The following is an 18,406-nucleotide window of genomic DNA, read 5'->3' as shown; positions in this document are numbered from 1 at the left end:
TAGTCTAGCAGTGGGAAATCTGGGAAATCTAGGTCAGTAGTAGCCAGGGGAGAGGAACAACATCAGGATAGCACTGGAACCTGACCAGTCGAGAGCTAAATCTGAGAAATAAGCACCCTGACATGTTTCTTAGTATGCCCTCCCCGACTCTCTACCACATGAGCTGGACAGAACATAACCCAGGAAAATGGTCTTGGAACAAAGCAGGGTCCAGAGTCTAATCAGTGGCAGGTCCTCCAAGGGGTTCCCTCTCTATGTGTCTGGGGTAGGAGGGCAAACTGGGGATGGTGAACCCTCACTGTAGTAACAGAAACCTCTGTGCTCAGGGGCACCGTGGCCCCAGCAACTCATGGAGAAAAGGACACGTTCAAGTGCCAGTGCCCACCTGTCCCAGGCTTCAGCTGTCGAAGCTGCTGACACGCCAAGGGAATACTAACTCACAGGGGGAAATGAAAGTGATGAGCACAAGTAACGCACTAGAAAACCTCAATCAGGAGAAACGGAATTCATGCACTGGAAGGACCCAAAATTTAATATAAAAATAAAGCATACTTTAAAGTATAAGGAAGGACCTCAGACAAATGAAGCAGGAAAATGACAGTTATGAAAAAGAATCACCGTGAGGGATTGGGCATGCAAAATACAACCACCGAAGTGAAGAAATTGGCAAGAGGGCTGAGGAGCAGGAGTTCAGTAGCACAATCAGGGAAGTAAAAGAGCAGGTATTAGGAAGGGATAAAGAAATGGGAGGCAGTAAAAATCATGAAGGGTAAAACACCGATACCTATGTGGCAGAACTTTCCAGAATAACGTGCATCTAGGGGGACTGCAGTGAACTAGACTCAAACGGCATCGTGGGAGAAACACAGCGAGGTCTTCGCCCGAGCACCGCTGACGCACCCCGAAACATATGCCTATGACTTATTTTAGGGATGGGAGGGAATACGTCTGAAAACACGTATTGAACCCATTAGTAGAGTGGGTGCCTGTGAAAACAGGAATGTGAGGGGCATGGAGAATGAAGGGAAAGCAATAAAATAAAGCAAGATAATGGCCAAGCCAGAGATTTATGATGAATTAAGAGTTTGTGTAATTCCACTCTGGGGGCCAAATTGTTGCTTAAAGATAAATAAATAAAGATAATGAGTGGGTAGACAGGTAAAAGGAGACTGAGTGATTATCTAAAGTCACCAGAGACTCTAGAAAGATACTAAAAAGAATGTTTCTTCTTCACGGTTAAAGGGGCTTAGTAGACATGAATCAAACATGCTTTCTATACAGTCTACACTTTTCACAAATGTTATTATTTCCCCAATCTAGTTCCACTCTTTTTGGCCAGCTCTGAAAAAGTGTTTTTTTATAATGGTGCTTTAAACATAACAAGAATTGATATTGTCATCTGAACCCTGTCTTCTTTGTGGAATCAGAAACAAAGGGGGTTTGGAGGCCACCTAGGCCCACCTTCCACAGCCTCAGGAAGTTCCCTTCCTTGTATTGATCATGCATGGTTAGCATTTCTTTCCAACAGAATCGCTGTGGATAATTATTACCTCTGACATGACTCCCCTTAGTCTCTCTTCTCTGGGTTAAACATTGCTAGGACTTTTAACTTTTGTCATAGACAAACTGATCTGATCATATTTTGCCTTATTCTGAAACAACCACCCTCTCCTACCCAACTGCTCATCCATCCACTCAAAACCCCCTCTTCTGGAAAGCCGTCCTCAAACACCCCAGAGTACAGGGCCATTTACCTTCATGGGGACCCTCTCAACCCATGTGATTCAGGTATGATACCCTGCTGCCTTGAATAACCAGTTATCTTGCCTTGGGATTACTGAGTGCCCCAAATGATGGCAAGTCTTAAACCTTTTTAGCAACTAGTTGTGTTTGAGTATTCATCTTTATTGGGTTGACCTAATCTAAATAACTATTCAGTATTTTGGTAATCTTTAAGGATGGTATTGAGATTGGGGACTCCACTAGCTAGAACCACAGTTTATATGGAAAATCTTACCCCATAAAGAATGCTTCAAGCCTTGGCCAGTGTGGCTCAGTGGACTGAGTGCCAGCCTGTTAACCAAAGAGTTGATTCCCAGTTGGGGAACACACCTGGGTTGCGAGCCAGGTCCCCAGTAGGAGTGCGCAAGAGGCAACCACGCATTGATGTTTCTCTCCTTCTCTTAATCCCCCTTTCCCTCTCTATAAAAATAAATAAAATATTTTTCCAAACAGTTAGAAAAAAAGAATGCTTCAAGGTAAGTAATAAAACAGGAACTCCCAGCAAAGCAATCTAATACCATTTTTTAAAGAAAATAAATTTATTTTCAAGGATGACATAGAGAAATAGTTTTTCTCTTCCTCAGTTGCCAAAACCAGTTCTGCTCAAAAACTACTCTTTTGAGTGACCCTTGATAGTCAGCTTCCCTATGGGATTTGTGACTGGCTTCTGAGTGGCTCGGGGCCTTGAAAGGAAGCAGCTGATTTGTCTGGAACATGATGGTGTTTATCAGGAATTTGTGCCCTTTAAAAAAATGATATTTGCTTTATATTCATATGGTTTAGCTTCTACACACAATCAAAATGCATAGTCCTGCAATATGAATTCATCCATGTAATGAAGCACTTTGCAGCTAAAGATTCACAGATAAATACTATAATAAAGGTAAAAATAAAAAAGCATAATTCTGATACTATATGTTTATAGGTTTGTGTATGAAAAGACTGAAAGGAAATGTAAAATATTGAGAATGGTTATTTTAATAATATTTATCTTTGAATGATTCACTTTTTATTTTCCTTGTAGTTTAGAAATTTTCTGTAAGGCCTTTTCTGTAATAAAACATTTATGATTCAAAACTTACTTCTTAAACCCCTTATGTCTGCAACATTGGGATAATGGTGGAAAGAGTATCTATGCTTTTCTATCTATGGCTATCAGTGTTGCAAATATGAACTATAAACTATGATAAAAACTGTGTCCTACTAGAACTGAGGTTATATGTTAACAAATATTCTACTCTGACTGTCCTCCGGGCTGTGAGAAACCATAAGTCCACAGAATGTATAAATGATGTGAATATTCCATTTTGCTTTGTTTGTTTTAAAGGAAACAATTACCCTATGCAGTTCAGGTTGTTTCTTGTGCTTAATATTTAGGGATTTGATAGAATTTTCATGGATAAAACTTGTTTAACACACAGGGAATAAAATGTTCTATAATTTTCTAAAATTCATAAGTAGATAAAATGCTAAAAATTGTTAAAGAACGTAAAAAAATCATCAGTTGTAATGGTCTTTGTAACTGCACATTTCATCAGTCTGGCAAATACTCAAAGCCAGCGCTTTGGATACTCATGCATACTGCAGTGTGCAAAGAGAGGCAAAACCAAACAAAGGCATCATGACCCTCATGAGAAGAGTTCAGTCTAGATAAATGCAACCTGCTGCCTTTCCTGTCCTCACCCAAACCCCTCTTCCCAAACGCGTAATTCTTATTTGGTTTGTCTTTCTTATCTCACCCATTGTCTAGTAGAGTTGGCCCACTGTTTTCCAGAGCTTCTTGATGTAACTGTACCTACAACTATCAGTCACCCAAGATATTAATAATAGAAAGTTCCCCAGGTCTTGATATTGATTCAAGTATTCACTGTTCCCACTCAATCTATTCCAAATACAGTTTTGTTTTCTTGCAGACCAAAATGGAGCACCTGTAAAGGACTTTGGAAAGTACTTATAAACCCCACACGTACAAATGAGTCCACTTCCAAACAACCAGACGTAATGCAGAAGGGAACACTATCACGCGGCTGGCTGCTCTGCCCCTCTGGATTTCAGCACCTCATGGTTCCATTTTGCACATTCAAACACCTACAAGTAGTTGCCCAGCTGGCACCATTAATTTGTGCAAAACTAAAAAATGTGAAGAAAATTAAGGAACTAGGGAAGTATAAATGAGAACAGTAAGTAAACGATACTGTGGAAATCATAAAAGTGATAGTATAATGAGACCTCAGTGTAGAAAAACATTTTCTTTTAGAAAGCTGGAGGAGTATATAGTGTTTGAGTGCTTGGGTCTTGGAGTGAGGTAAGATTTATAATCAGATTCCAACTCTGCCACTGACAAGATATATTAAATGGTAAGGTTACCTTGCTTTTCCAAGCTCTGTTTTCACTTTACTTGCTTTGACCTGTAAAATGAGGAAAACAATACCTACTCCTCAGGGGTTTTGCAATAATTTAGGTAATGCATCTCTTATACTAAATGCAATGTCTGACACATAGTAACTATTTACAACATATAGTTATTGTTGTAGAAGCTGTTGTTTTGTTCATTATTATTCCAGAAGAACAGTTAGTGGGCAGTGGTATTAGTTACTATCAGAATCTTTTCAATGTAAATGGTGGATTATTCAAAGAGAGTTTTTGATAATCCTCTAATTTAGAGGAGTATTAAATTAGAGAGAGAGTGTGAGAAGAAGGGAGAAAAAAGAGAGAGAAACATCGATTCATTGTTCCACTTATTTATGCATTCATTGGTTGCTTCTTCTATATGCCCTGACCAGGGATTGAACCTGCAACCTTGGTATATTGGGATGATGCTCTAACCAACTGAGCTACCCCCGGCCAGGGCTCAATTATTTTTTTAATGTGTCTCTTACCTTTGCTTTTATTTTCAGCTCCTCATGTTTACGGATTAGCTCCTCATTGTCTGAAAGTGATGAACCTAGACTTTGTTCCTGTAAATCTCTTATGGTTTTCTGAAACCAACAAGTAACCTAAGAAGCAACAGAGATCAAATTTCAAATGATTAGAATACTGAGTAAAAATTCAGAACTATTTCCTTAACCTTTCAAAATTTAAGCTACTTCAGTCTCTCTTTATATAAACTCATCTTATGTATTGACTAATTATGGTGGGGTTTTTATTTTTTTCTTCAACCTCTACATGCTTAAGAGAAAAAAAATAATCCCCATAAAGCATGAAAACAATATATCAGTTCAGATTACATGGCATAAATGAAATTATTCCAAATTTTCCTAACAAAGAAGAACCAAAATAGATTCCCACACAGTCTATAAGTCATGCATGCTTTAATAAGTAAATCCCTTTTCCTGGATAAAAATATGAATCTGAAAACAGTTACATAGACCCCCATGAAGATATTAAACAACACATGTAGAATTGTACTTCTACTATAAAAAAACAATGCAAAAATACAATTTGCTGCAATTGCTGGAAATCTGAATTCAGAAAATAAATGACAAAGTTATTGAAATTCTGTTGACATTATAAATGGTGCATGACTCACATTCACTGAGACTTGATTTACAATACGAGTCTTACACAGTATTAAAACAATAGCAAAGGGCTTGAAAGAAGTAGAACATTTTTAAATGATGACTTAAGTTGACATTGCAATAGTGACATAAGGTTTCTGGCTACAGATTCCTTACCCAAATTAAAGGAGATGGATTTTTACTCTCAAATCCTATACTGCATTAATGCATGATCGCACCACTGCTACTGTCCCCTAAGAGTCCACTACATGCTAGTTGCTTTTTGGGCATCATCTCTATTTTTCTCAACAACTCTATAACATGTATAATGAGATGAGTTTAAGCAGCTTATCCAGGACCACGTAGTAAGTGACAGAACCAGGATTTGTCCCCAAACCTACATTATTAAAGTCCATGCTCTTTCCACTGAGCCCTGCTGCCATCCTTGGGTAACCTAAAGTCTTATAGCCCTGGGCGTGAGGGGGAATTTCTTTGAACCCGAAAACTTAATCCTGACAGTCCATTCCTATGTTTTTCCTCAAGCCTAGATCATCTCGCCTACAACAGCCTCAGGTTTTCTCTGAACTTCTATAATGGAGAAACATTTGAAGTTAGTGGCTAAGGAGAGAACTCGGTTAGTCCTGAAGCTCCACGTGATAAATGTACACACACACACACACACACACACACACAGAAGTTGAGTTAAGGGTTCCCAGAATAGGCCGTTCCACTACCATTACAGGGCTAATATCTCAAAGCTGGTTATGACACCAACTAGTCTATATTGATGTTTAGCATTGTCCAGCATGGATTAGGCAGTAAAATATGGGGTAAGAGGGCTTCCCTGGCTTGCTACTAATTGGAAATCTTTGTTAGTCATCATTTTAGGCCACCATCATTGCAAAGAAAAAAATAATGGTGACCCTGTAGCAGCTTTCACGTGAAGTACACCTCATTTTCTTCATAATGCTTGCTAATCTGTAGTATAATACAAACATTAGCCAGTCACCATATCTAAAGTATAATGTTGATTCATTTACTATTATTTGAAGATTGTCTGGTATCCCAATTTGAACTAGATGATATGAACAATACACATAGAACACACAGAATTTTACTGTTATAAAATGTATTCATTTATTTAATTTTTCACAAATAATTTCTCCCAAATGGTGCAATGAGCCCACATAAAAACACAACTAGAGGAATGATTTAAGGGTTTCATCAAAGAAAAAGGAATCATGAACATAACTAACTTTCAGAGATCATGTAGTTCATTAAGTATTGGGAGTAACTTTTATTTATTCTTAGCTAAAGTGGGAGGAACTCAGAAATCTCAAGAATGCTTTAATAGGGAAAGTTAATATAGAATCTGAGTGAATAAAAAATGGGTCCAAACAGGTGTTTGTTAATCTCTAAAAACAGGTGAGCAGCCTGACCCTCAGATAATCCTATTTAATTTTGTGAGTCAAAGACTTGCCATCTAGCACATGCGAGTGGTGATGAAAGCAGGAAAGGAATGAGTTGTTTGATTTTTAAAAGGTATTTACTGACCTCATCCCTACATTTGTCAAACACTGTTTCAACCCCCAAAGAATACTATTCCTGTATGGCAATACTATTCCCTGTAAGAGAATGAACTGAAAGATCTACGGTGATAGTCCACGTTTCCTGATCTCATACCTGCCTGAGGAAGTAAGTGGACTCTCTAGAGCTAGACATTTTTACTACCAGATTCACTCTGGGGAAAAAAACATAAAAACAAGCTGGCATAAACTGAGAAGTAAGTAGTTCACTGTGTGGGTGCTACACCTCATCATGAGGGAGTCACGCACATGAGCAGCCTCTTAGGTCAGATGTCCTGAGTGTGCTGTGGGATGCATGCAGAATAGGCTCTCAGAGGCCTTCTGATGTAAAAACACAGACTAACTAACTGAGAGCATATCGACCACAATATTCTGCCAGCCAGTAAATCATTCATTGTGTCCTGTGTGTACCTACTGCAGACAGCTGCACAGATATTCCAAGAGCACTTTTTTAAGCTTTGAAATTATATCAGCTGCTCTCTGAAACCTGAGTGACAAGTGCAGTAAATGATGCATCAGGACATTCTGCAGAACACGGTCCCTGCAAAGGATGAAAACAGGAGCCGAGGGTTTTGGGTGGGGTGGGGAGCAGTGTGGAAAGAAGAGAAGAACAAAGAGCATTCAGAGTATGCACTGCAAATCAGGTCTAGGGGATGCTGGTTTAAGGGGGACATGAGAACATTTTCCTCTCCTTCCAGTTCCCACATTTTAGCCTGACGTAAGTGTTGTGTTCATGGTCATCCCATGGGTTTGACATGACATGCTAGGAACTCAGTGCCCAGAGGAGGTGAAACAATGATGGAGAAGGACTGGGGCAGACCTTTTTTTTGCAGGGGAAGGGGAACACCTATCCAAGGGTGAAGGAAGACAGAGAGGAAGGAAAGGAAAATCAGCAAAGTTGCAAGGAAGAAGCAGTCAGGGATGTTCAGTGAAGACTAAGAGCTGCCTTGGATGTTAGAGAGGGGTGCCAGGAAAACTCAGTTGGATGGCACAGACCTGCCCTGTCCTCCATGGTAGCCACTGACCACAGGTAGCTGTTGAGCACTTGGAATGTCACAAGTCCAAATTAAGATGGACTCTAAGCACAAAACACACAGCAGATTTCATAGTGTTAGTATTTTTAAACAAGATTTTATTTATTTTTAGAAAGAGGGAAAGGGAGGGAGAAAGAGAGGGAGAGAAACATTGATCAGTTGCCTCTCACATGCTCCCAACTGAGGACTGAACCCACAACACAAGCATGTGCCCTGCCCGGGAATCAAACCTGCAACCTTTTGGTTTGTGGGATGATGCCTAACCAACTGAGCCACACTGGTCAGGGCATAGCCTTAGTATTAAAAAATAGTAAAAATGTCTCATTAAGACTGTTCATATTGATTAGAAGTTGAAACACTATTTTGGATATATTGGATTATGCACAATATACTATTGCTTTTCACTTTTTATGAGGCTTTTTACTTTTTTTAATGTGGCTACTAGAACTTTTAAAGTCACATATGTGGCTTGCATTGTATATTTATGGTTCTGCAATTCAATGACATACAGAATATCCTTATTTGTAGATATAAAGACTGAGTTTTTAAAAAGGGCCATTTAAAATAGTGAAGTCAAGAGAACAGTGGGATGAAGTATTGGTTGATAAGCATCTATGGACCACTGGGTAGAGGAACTGAAGTAGAACTAGTGACTCTTTCAAAGGAGTTTATTTGGCTAAGAAAAGGAGGGGTCAGATGATAGCTTTAAGGAAAGCAGGGATAACAAAGAGGCTTCTCCCACTTTTTAAAAAATTTGATCAGATGAGCATTACGCATTCTTTGCAGGAATTGAAGATACATGAGGGAGAACGAATGTAGGAATGGACCAGAGTGGGAAGGCTGGAAGAGAGCACTACTGAAGGTAGCTTTGAGCAAGGAAGGGCTAATCTTTGCTTGTCGAATAACCCATCCCCACATTGACCCCCTGCTGGGGGATAAGAATAAAGAACGTAAAATAAATGAACCCTACCTTCACAGAGAGCTCTGTGTCAGGCACTACTATAAGCAGGTTACAAGTGATGTCATCTATTTGCACCCATCCTGTGACAAAAATACTTTCTCTTTCAATAGATGAGGAAACTGAGACACAGACAGGCTACACAACCAACAAGAGGAAAGTCCCACAGCCAGAGGCAGAAATGCTATAGTCAGAACACACACAGAACCAAAGGATTCCGGAGAAGAGAAGTGGTTCCTATTAGGCTAGTTTATGAATGTTCCTAAGATGAAAACCAAAATGCAACACTTTATTTATTAAAATTTAATTCTAACACAGAAGTAGACCCTGCGTGCAACCACGGGGACTTAATGGACATGATGCATTAGAGAAAGAGGCCAGCTTCAGGCAGAGGCGAAAACAAGCACAAACTAAGAATTCCAGTTCCCTAATGACGTGTGTCAAAGACAGAACTAAAGCATGGGAAACACACGAAACACACAGGAAGTCCTCTCTGATGATCATGGATAAACTGCTGCTGCCACCCCAAGCGATGCATTGGGCTGCATAAACCTCCAGAGTCCCTTTTTCTGCAACGTGTTCCACAGTCTCAGGTCAGATCTTATTTGTGATCCTTAAAATTATGTATCAGGAGATGATCTCGCAATAAACAATTCAAACCACCTTAACAGAAGTGGTTAAGGAAAGATGAAAATCTCTTCAAATTAGTTTCATTTTTTTTCCATGTATAGAACAGTTCTTGCTGAATAACAAGTTACTATTGAGACAAAAAATATGATAGCAGCAGAAATAGGAATCAGTTATTTATCTTCTTTAACATAAGACTTTTTGATAGTCCCTCTTCCAATCACCAAGCATACACACATAGACAGACATGTCATCAGCTACAGTTGAACACCACAGATAACAGTTCTAATGTCTATTTTGATTTTGAAGGCATGTTAGTATTAAAACAACCATGTTAGCTCCCATAAAGATTTTCAGTTTTCTTTTTTTGTGTAGGGAAATGAGTTGCCATTATTTTGCATTAGGCAATCCAGTCAAATGTGCTCTGTATTTAACTAGGCAATAACCAGACTTGAAATATTCATTTGCTTCATTAGGCGATAATGTACATCAGGAGAAGGGGATTAAAGCATGTCAACAAGTTTGTACCTGAGGACTTGGGAGCAGGGGAGGAAAGCAGAATTACTGCCAAAATGTGGTCTGGGTTTTTTAAGATGCATTCGGAGACTGATGTAATTATTGGCTTGTTATTATTTGCACCCTATCTCAGAGATGCCAGGAGGACAATGTTCACAATTTCCCTTTGGGGAAATTTGGAAGCCTTCCATGAATGACTGACGTCAACTGGAAGATGTTAGTAATCCTCAACAAATTACTGAGTCCCAGTATTCTCTGTTGATGGGTGTCAGGAAAGCTAATATACAGGGTGGGGCAAAAGTATGTTTATAGTTGTGAGTACATGAAACACAGTTTATTCTTGTATTATTATTTGTCAATTATTGTATTATTTTCCATAAGAACAACTGTAAACCTACACTTTGTCATATGGCAAAATTTGTTACTTTATAAGAGCTTTACAGATAATCTATCTCCCTGTCTGGAATCATAATTTTATGTTATCTAATTATTCTGACTTGCATTAACATATCATTTCTCTTCCAACATCTCTATTACAAGAAAAATGGCACTAAGGACTTCTTCTCTTCCCAAGATTGCTTTCAACTCTTCTCTGTGTTTAGGGAGGCTTCCAAATACTTAATGGTGAAAAGCTATTTAGTACAATGAATAAAAGCTCTATAGTGCACGTCTCTGGACCTAAATTTTATGTTTAGCATTACCTTTGACTCATTGGAGGGAATCTTTCTAGCAGTGGAAGTTTTTCCCCGCCACTGAAGAAAAGAAACAGACACTAGCAGAGTAGCAATGTGCATTTCTGCCAAAGGTATCTAAAGTATGGCTCTCCCAGTAGAACTTGAGAGGTCTACCCTAAGTGATCTGGAGCCAATTATATTCACTGAGTGTGTGTTTAAGCAAGAGGCAGAGAGAGAGACAGAGACAGAGAAAGAGACAGAGAGACAGAGAGAGAGACAGACAGACACACACACACTTACAGGCTACTTAGGAGTAGGGCCAAAGCCTCCATTTTCACATTACCATTGAATTTCTAGGTTATGCAGACTAGTAGATTTCATACTGAAGCTTTGGCCTAAATCCTGCTCATTGGAAATAACGAGAGCCTGAAACCATCATATTGACAGGATAAATGACTGCTAAGTTATAAAGGATGTTTTAATTCTTTCAGGGCATGCCATTTATTTTCTTTGCCTGTGAGTCTCCCTACAAAAAGCATTAAAATTAGTAGGGCCCCTTTTATTGTCTTTGGGGACTGAAGGATGGGGTCAGAGGAAGGAATGAGTCACTATCTCTGGCCAGTTTGAGGTGGCAACAGTATTGGGGAAAGAAAAAAAAAAGAAAAGAAAAGCCAATAATCAGCAGGAGCAGGGAAGGAAAAAAACTCAGGGTGTGGAAGAAGATCCACAGCAGCCCCAGGGCTGAGCAGACACCTCAAGTAGCCATAGCGGACTTCGTCGTGCAATGGAAGCATGTGAGGGTCAGAGTAACGCAGAGCCTTTCCCAGGGAGCACGCATGACAAACAGCCTTCATCACTGCTGTCCCATCACTGCTGAGGATCCAATTTAGTTAAGGTGTGTGTCCCCCCACCCTCTCACCACCTGATGTGGGGGCTTCAAGAGTTGTGTCTGATTAAAGCTCTGTTAAACCATCAGTCCAATTGAACAGTACTGCATATGGAAGTGACAAACTAAGCTTAAGGAAAAGGTAGTCAACTATAATAAGTATAAACAGGATAAAGACATAGCTAAAGAATAGAGAAAGTTAGAAAGAGGACAACTGGTTTTAACTCTGTCTTACAGATAAAGTTGGACTTTTTGGAACAAACTCAGCTGGACATCAAACCATGAAATGGCATTTATTTACCCTCCACATCATAACATTTCAGAAAGCTAAGATAATGTAGTGATTTAGAGAACTGGTGGGAGATCTGGTGAATATATAGGCTTTTATTTATGTGCTGGTGATTATCTGGTAAAGTTCAGAGAGTGACCACCAGCATATGGAGTGAAATGATGAACATTTGAAGATTTACTGAGCATTTACTATATGCCACACTGTGCTCTAAGCAGCTTTACATATATAATGTTTGTATTCACAAAACATGTACAGATATCTATTATTATTCCCAGTTTACAGAAAAGGAAACTGAAGCACAGCGGCCAACTAAAAACTTGCTCCAAGTCACATAACTGGTAAATGTAAAAGCTGGAATAAACATCCATGCCATCTGCCCCAGACTACCTCTTTTATGGTCTTTGACATGTAGTGTCATTGACAGACATGGTGGTTGGCACGCATTTGAATTAGGAGGGGTTTCCATTGTTTTCAAAATCACAGGCCTCTCCCACAAACACCTTAAGATACTTTGCATTTACTTTGACATTCCTTAGAGTGAATTCTAGAGATGGCCTATGTGCTAAATTAACATTTTGTGATAAATTTTATTCTATGAGTGGTTGGAAAGTCATGTATGTCTATTACTGGGCTGAACTACTGAATACCAGTAGTATCACCAGGAGTATTCAACCTTTATTTTGGTCTTAGGCCAGCCTTTGTTAGAAAGCTACACTCAAAGAAAGGGCTTTGTTTTAACTCTTACTATGTATTAGTCACTAAACGAGGCACTTTTATATATTTCATATGAATTTAAGCTGGTCAACCATTCAAGCTCTACTCTTAGTTAGAAGGTAGTGTTATATAAGTGTGTGTGGGCCTTCACATATGTACTTGTATGAGGTTTGTCCAGAAAAAGTCCAGACATTGGTAATACAATGGGAGCAGTTTGCATGATATTGATATAAACTGGTAGCCAAGGACAGTGGACTGGAATGCACATGCGTGAACAATGATGACTTCACTGTACTAGTCAGTGGGGGCAGTAGACACTGTTGAGTGAGCATGTGTGCTGTGTGGATGTTGCATTAAAAATGACTGAGCAAGTAGAGCAATAAACATGCATCAAATTTTGTGTTAAGTTTGAATATTCCTCCACAGAAACTATTCAGATGATTCAGAAGACCGAAGCTATGGGCAATTGGTGATTGGCATTTAGCTTCATCACAGCAACACACCAGCTCATACATTATGTCTTGTGCAGAGTTTTTTGGCAAAACATCAAATCACCCAGGTGACTCAGTCCCCCTATAGCCCAGATTTGGCGACCTGTGACTTCTGGCTTTTCACAAAACTAAAATCACCTTTGAAAATGAAGAGATTTCAGACTGTCAATGAGATTCAGGAAAATACAATGGGGCAGCTGATGGCAATTGGGTAAACTGTGTGAGGTCCCAAGGTGCCTACTTGGAGGGGACTGAGGTGTTAATGTCCTATGCACAATGTTTCCTGCATCTTGTATCTTCTTCAATACATGTCTCTATTTTTCATAATATATGGCTGGATGCCGTCGGGACAGCCCTGACACATGCACGTGTGTGTGCATGCAAAGTTTTATAGCTGCCCACCAGGCACAAGACTGGTGCCCTGAGCCTGTGCTTTTATGTGTCATCTCTGATTATCATTTTAATTGCCTATTAACAAGGAATATGATTACATATGGTTACATAATTATTATATACATGGTATAAAACCTTCCAAATGTGAATTCTATTACTCCTCTTTCCCACACAAAAAATGTATATCTTATAAGTATGTGTGATCTGGATGGTAAAAAGATTATCTGCCTTATGTCTTACTTAATAGTCCACAACGTCCTTGACATTGTTTTGTACTAAGACACCATGAATAACTTAGTTTTAATTTATCTGTTGGTCTCACTTATGCCTGATTGGAGCAATTGAGAAAAATCACATTCATAAATCTTCTTGCCAAGATAATTAATTATGCACAAAATACTCCAAGCTGCTTCTGATTTTCATTAATGAAGCAGCAGACTATCCGAAAAATAAAATGCTGCTGGAATTGGAAAAAAATGGTCAGCTGCTCCACTTTAAATATAAAACAAACACACATTTCACATCTGAAAAACAATAATAGAGAAAGAACATTCTATGGTCATGTTTATCAGAATAGCACACCTCAATTAAGATTTTAAAAAGTATTGGTTTTCATTTGTTTGTTTTTCTGTGATTGATGCAAATTTGAAGTTGTCATTATTTTGGTTATTCAATTGTTTTGAAAGTGGAATTAGCTAAACTATTATAGTTCAAAAGCATTAGGCCATAAAAACTTAGACACAGAGAAGCTCTAAATGCCTCTTTTAAATGGCCCTTCAGAGAGAAGATGCATCAGCTATTCAGACAACCACATTATTATTCATCAGTAATCTTTACTCTAGTTTTCCACTTAGTTTTCCTTTTTCTTAAGTGTTTAAAATGATTGACAAAACTAGTACTTTATTAATGGCAAGTTTGACAGCTCCTATGTTCCCTTAAAATAAGTACAGACTGACAAAAAAATACTTGCCCTCCAATGAAGTATGTGCCTTTGTGTCAGCTCATGGTCCCACCATGTTCTAGGGTTGTCAGGGGGGCCATGCCGCCACGTGATAGCCACAGAACCCAAATTAGGAAGTGTCACACCTGGTCTGGTGTCCCTGCTGTTATTCTTCACCACTGCATCATCAGTAAAACCTCAGAACAGATCATTCAGCAAAACTAAAAACTTAGGTAAGATAATAATGCCTGTATTTACCTGGATTTTTAAATACTTCTTTGTTCACATAATTATAGAGAGAGGTACCAGTAGGGGGGTATGTAATGTGTTGGGCCTGCACTGCCTTTTCAGACCCGATGACAAAAGTTGCTAATGATAACAGAGCAGTCACTATGTGCCAAGTAACATCCTAAGCACTCGATATAGAATAACTCACCCGATAATCTTAACAATGCTTTGAGGTAAATACTATTACATCCACATTTTACAGGGAACTAAGCCTCAGGGAGCTCAAATAATTCCTCAGTTACTGTGCTGGTAAGTGGTGGAACCAGGATTTGAACCCAGTCAACAGTCTGGCCCTGGATCTGTGCTCAGTACAGACACATTTGCCATTATTACTGACTCCAGCTGCTGTCACTGGTGTTTTAAGATTAAGAGCTTAAATTTTATATTTAAAGAAATGTTTCACTTATTTATTGACCAATTTTATTAAAACTAGTATTTATTCTTACCATTATTGTTCCACTGATTTTGGTTCAAGATTGTTAGAAATGGAGTCTAAATGAAAATCTAGTTCTTTTAACCCCAAATGCAGCCTCTGACAACTAGACAGTAAGGAGAGGCCTTGGCATGTATGGCAGTGGTGCTGGACCCAGGGTAAAGAATGTGGGCTGGAAGAGAAAAAAATGTGAGTTGTAAGGCAGAACCAAGGAGAGGGAGGACAAGGAAACTATTTATTAAGCGTCTCTTAAAATGATAGGCATTGTGCTACATGCTTTACATGTTATTTTATTTAATCTTTATGATAACTCTGTGAGTTAAGTGTTATTATTCCCAACTTAAAATGAGATTCACTAAAACAACGAGATACCACGACACACCTATCGGAATGACCAAAGTCCAAAACACACAGTAACAAATGCTGGCGAGGAGGTAAAGCAACGGGAACCCTCACTCACTGCTGGAGGGAATGCACAATGGTGCAGACACTTTGGAAGATGATTTGACAGTTTCATATAAACATACTGTTACCACATAAGATTCAGTAATTGTGTTCCCTGGTATTTACCCAAATGAATTAAAAGCTAATATCCAGACAAAAACCTACACATGGATTCCTATAGCAGTTTTATCCATAATTGCCAAAATTTGGAAGCAACCAAGATGTCCTTCAGTAAGTGAAGGGATAAATCAACTGTGGTATACCCAGACAGTGAAGTGGTATTCAGTGCTAACAAGAAATTAGCAATCAAGCCATGGAAAAGCATGGAAAAATCTTAAATGCATATTTCTAAGCAAAATATGCAATCTGAAAATGCTACATATTAGATTATTTCAATTACAAGGCATTTTGGAAAACACAAAGCTATGGAGACCAGTGGCTGCCAAGGCTTAGGGAGAGAGAGGGGTGATGAAGCAGAGCACAGAGGATTCTTAGGGCAGTGAAATCATTCTGTAAAACAGCAACAGTGGATATGTGTCATTGCACACTTTTTCAAGCCCATAGAATGTAGCACAACACTGAGAGCAAACCCTAACGAAAACTAGAGGCTTAGTGTGATAAAGACGTGTCAGTGTAGGTTCCTCGATTATAACAAAAGCACTGCTCTCGTGCAGCATGTTGATGGTGGGGGAAAGTGTGCACGTGTGGAAACAGGGGACATTTACACTTTCTGTTAAATTTTGCTGTAAATCTGAAACTACTCTGAAAAATAAAGTCTATGTAAAAAAAAAAGCACCTCCCCCAAAAAGCACACACGCCTCCCAAAAAAGATGAGGCCTCATATGTTAAAGAGCTCACCATGTCAGAAACCTCACTTTAGTTTATCAAGACATCTTTCTGTTTCCAGGGTTCCCAAGGTATCTAGATTCCCCTTAAGCATGTGACTGGGTTACAATGTTCATTTTGAATGAATCTCCCTCCCTCCCTCCCTTCCTTTCTTCCTTTGCTACAGAGCATTCAAGTGGATGATTATTGCCATAGTCAAGGAGCAAGAAAGCAAAATTGCTATCTTAAAAATAAATAAATAAGCCCTGGCTGGCGTAGCTCAGTGGATTGAGCACAGGCTGCAAACCAAAGTGTTACAGGTTTGATTCCCAGTCAGGGTACACGCCTGGGTTGCAGGCCATGATCCTCAGCAACCGCACATTGATGTTTCTCTCTCTCTATGTCCCTCCCTTCCTTCTCTAAAAATAAATAAATAAAATATTTTAAAAAATAAATAAATAAAACTTAACTGCAGCTACTCTTTCACTCTTGGGGAAATCGTTACATGTTTGGGAAGGCTCTTAGATGAGCATTTACCCTTCAGAGAGAGGGTATTTGTATTAAGCTGGATAAAAGAGGCTGCGATTTTAAAGGGATACAGTTGCCCCTCCTTATCTCCAGGAGATGTGTTTCAAGACCTCTAGCAGATGCCTCAAAAATACATATAGTGCGTTTTATACACACCTATGAAAAAGTTTAATTCATAAATTAGGCACAGTAAGAGATTAACAACAATGCAGAGTAGAACAATTATAACAATATCTTGTAATAAAACTTATAGATATGATCTCTCTTTCTCTAAATACCTTACTGTATTGTACTCAACCTTCTCCTCGTGATGATATGAAATGACAAAGGTCTTACAAAGGCCTTACAAATGACAAAGGTGCAGAGCTTTCACCTTTTCACTTAAAGGAAGCATTGTATGGCAATTTGAATCACCAGCATTACTGCTCTTGAGCTCGGGGGCCATTAGTAAGTAAAATGAGGGTTATCCGAACATGAGCACTCAGATATTGTGACAGATGATCTGACAACCGAGGAGACAACTGACTGGCTCACCTGCGAGTGGTGTGTAGAGCGCGATGTGCTGGACAAGAGGATTCGCATCCAGGGATGGACCGAGTAAGATTTCATCATGCTGTACAGAATGACACACGGCCTGACGTTGTGAATTGTTTAGCTTTGGAATTTTTTATTTCATATTTTCAGACTGCAGGTAACTGAAACCGCAGAAAGTGAAACGGCAGGGAAGGGGGGCCTACTGTAAAGTACATGTACAGTAAATTAGAGGGAGGAGTTTTGGGTGTGGTTTTGGAATCACTAGAGGCAGGTGTTCAGGGTTATGAACTCAATGAAAAGAGGTAAGATAAAGGTTTCTTTAAAGGATATCATATCAAAATTAGGAAAGAAAGAGAGAAAGACAGACAGAAAGGGACAAAAAGAGACAGACCCACTTATGATAGGGAGGACAGGTATCTTTGGAAACAGCTGATTGAGAAACAATTTTAGAATGACTCTTGTCCTGAGTATTGATTCCCTTTAGTTATGCCAGAATCATCAATAAATGAGTATTGCATTAGATGATGACAGTACTCTGGGTAATAAGTATGCAAAGGTGGGGTGAGGAAGAGTTAAATTAGGGAGGGGAGTTGGCAGCACAGGACAACAGAAATGGGACAGGAGCTGGCAGTGGTCAAGGTGAAAGGGCTGAAAGCAGAGACAGCTTCAAAAGCGTACAGTGACTTGGAGGGGGAGGCGGCAACTGGAGGTGTCTGCCTTTAGGTCTCTGCTCTATGCTCCCCCCTCAGAGAGGCCCTCCCTGATTCCCCCTCTAATTAAAGGAGACCAACACAGGTCAGAATTCATTGCCCCATTTGATTTTCATTATAGCTCTTAATATTGTTCATTTGTTTACCATATGTCTTTCTTATCACACTAAAACAGTGGTCCCCTTCTGGGGTAATTTTGCTCCCCCAACGGATATCTGCCAATGTCTGGAGATATTTTTGGTTGTCACAAATGA

The 18,406-nt window shown here is 39.2% G+C and overlaps 1 protein-coding gene across 4 annotated transcripts in view; it reads right to left on the bottom strand.

Moving 5' to 3' along the window:
- The window catches only part of CCDC141 (coiled-coil domain containing 141), a 168,323-nt gene that overhangs the window by 99,271 nt on the left and 50,646 nt on the right, over positions 1-18,406 (bottom strand). For all 4 annotated transcript variants that reach the window (XR_004902587.1, XM_028510931.2, XM_036023235.1 and 1 more), the window contains one exon: positions 4,662-4,778. Coding sequence is in view for 3 of the 4 variants with exons in the window: in XM_028510931.2 (XP_028366732.1) it covers positions 4,662-4,778 (117 nt within the window). In the remaining variant the exon portion in view is untranslated. The remainder of the gene's footprint in view (positions 1-4,661; positions 4,779-18,406) is intronic.

The sequence above is a fragment of the Phyllostomus discolor genome, chromosome 4 (assembly GCF_004126475.2).
Source record: "Phyllostomus discolor isolate MPI-MPIP mPhyDis1 chromosome 4, mPhyDis1.pri.v3, whole genome shotgun sequence".
NCBI lineage: Eukaryota > Metazoa > Chordata > Mammalia > Chiroptera > Phyllostomidae > Phyllostomus > Phyllostomus discolor.
This window is presented reverse-complemented; position numbering and strand designations above follow the sequence as displayed.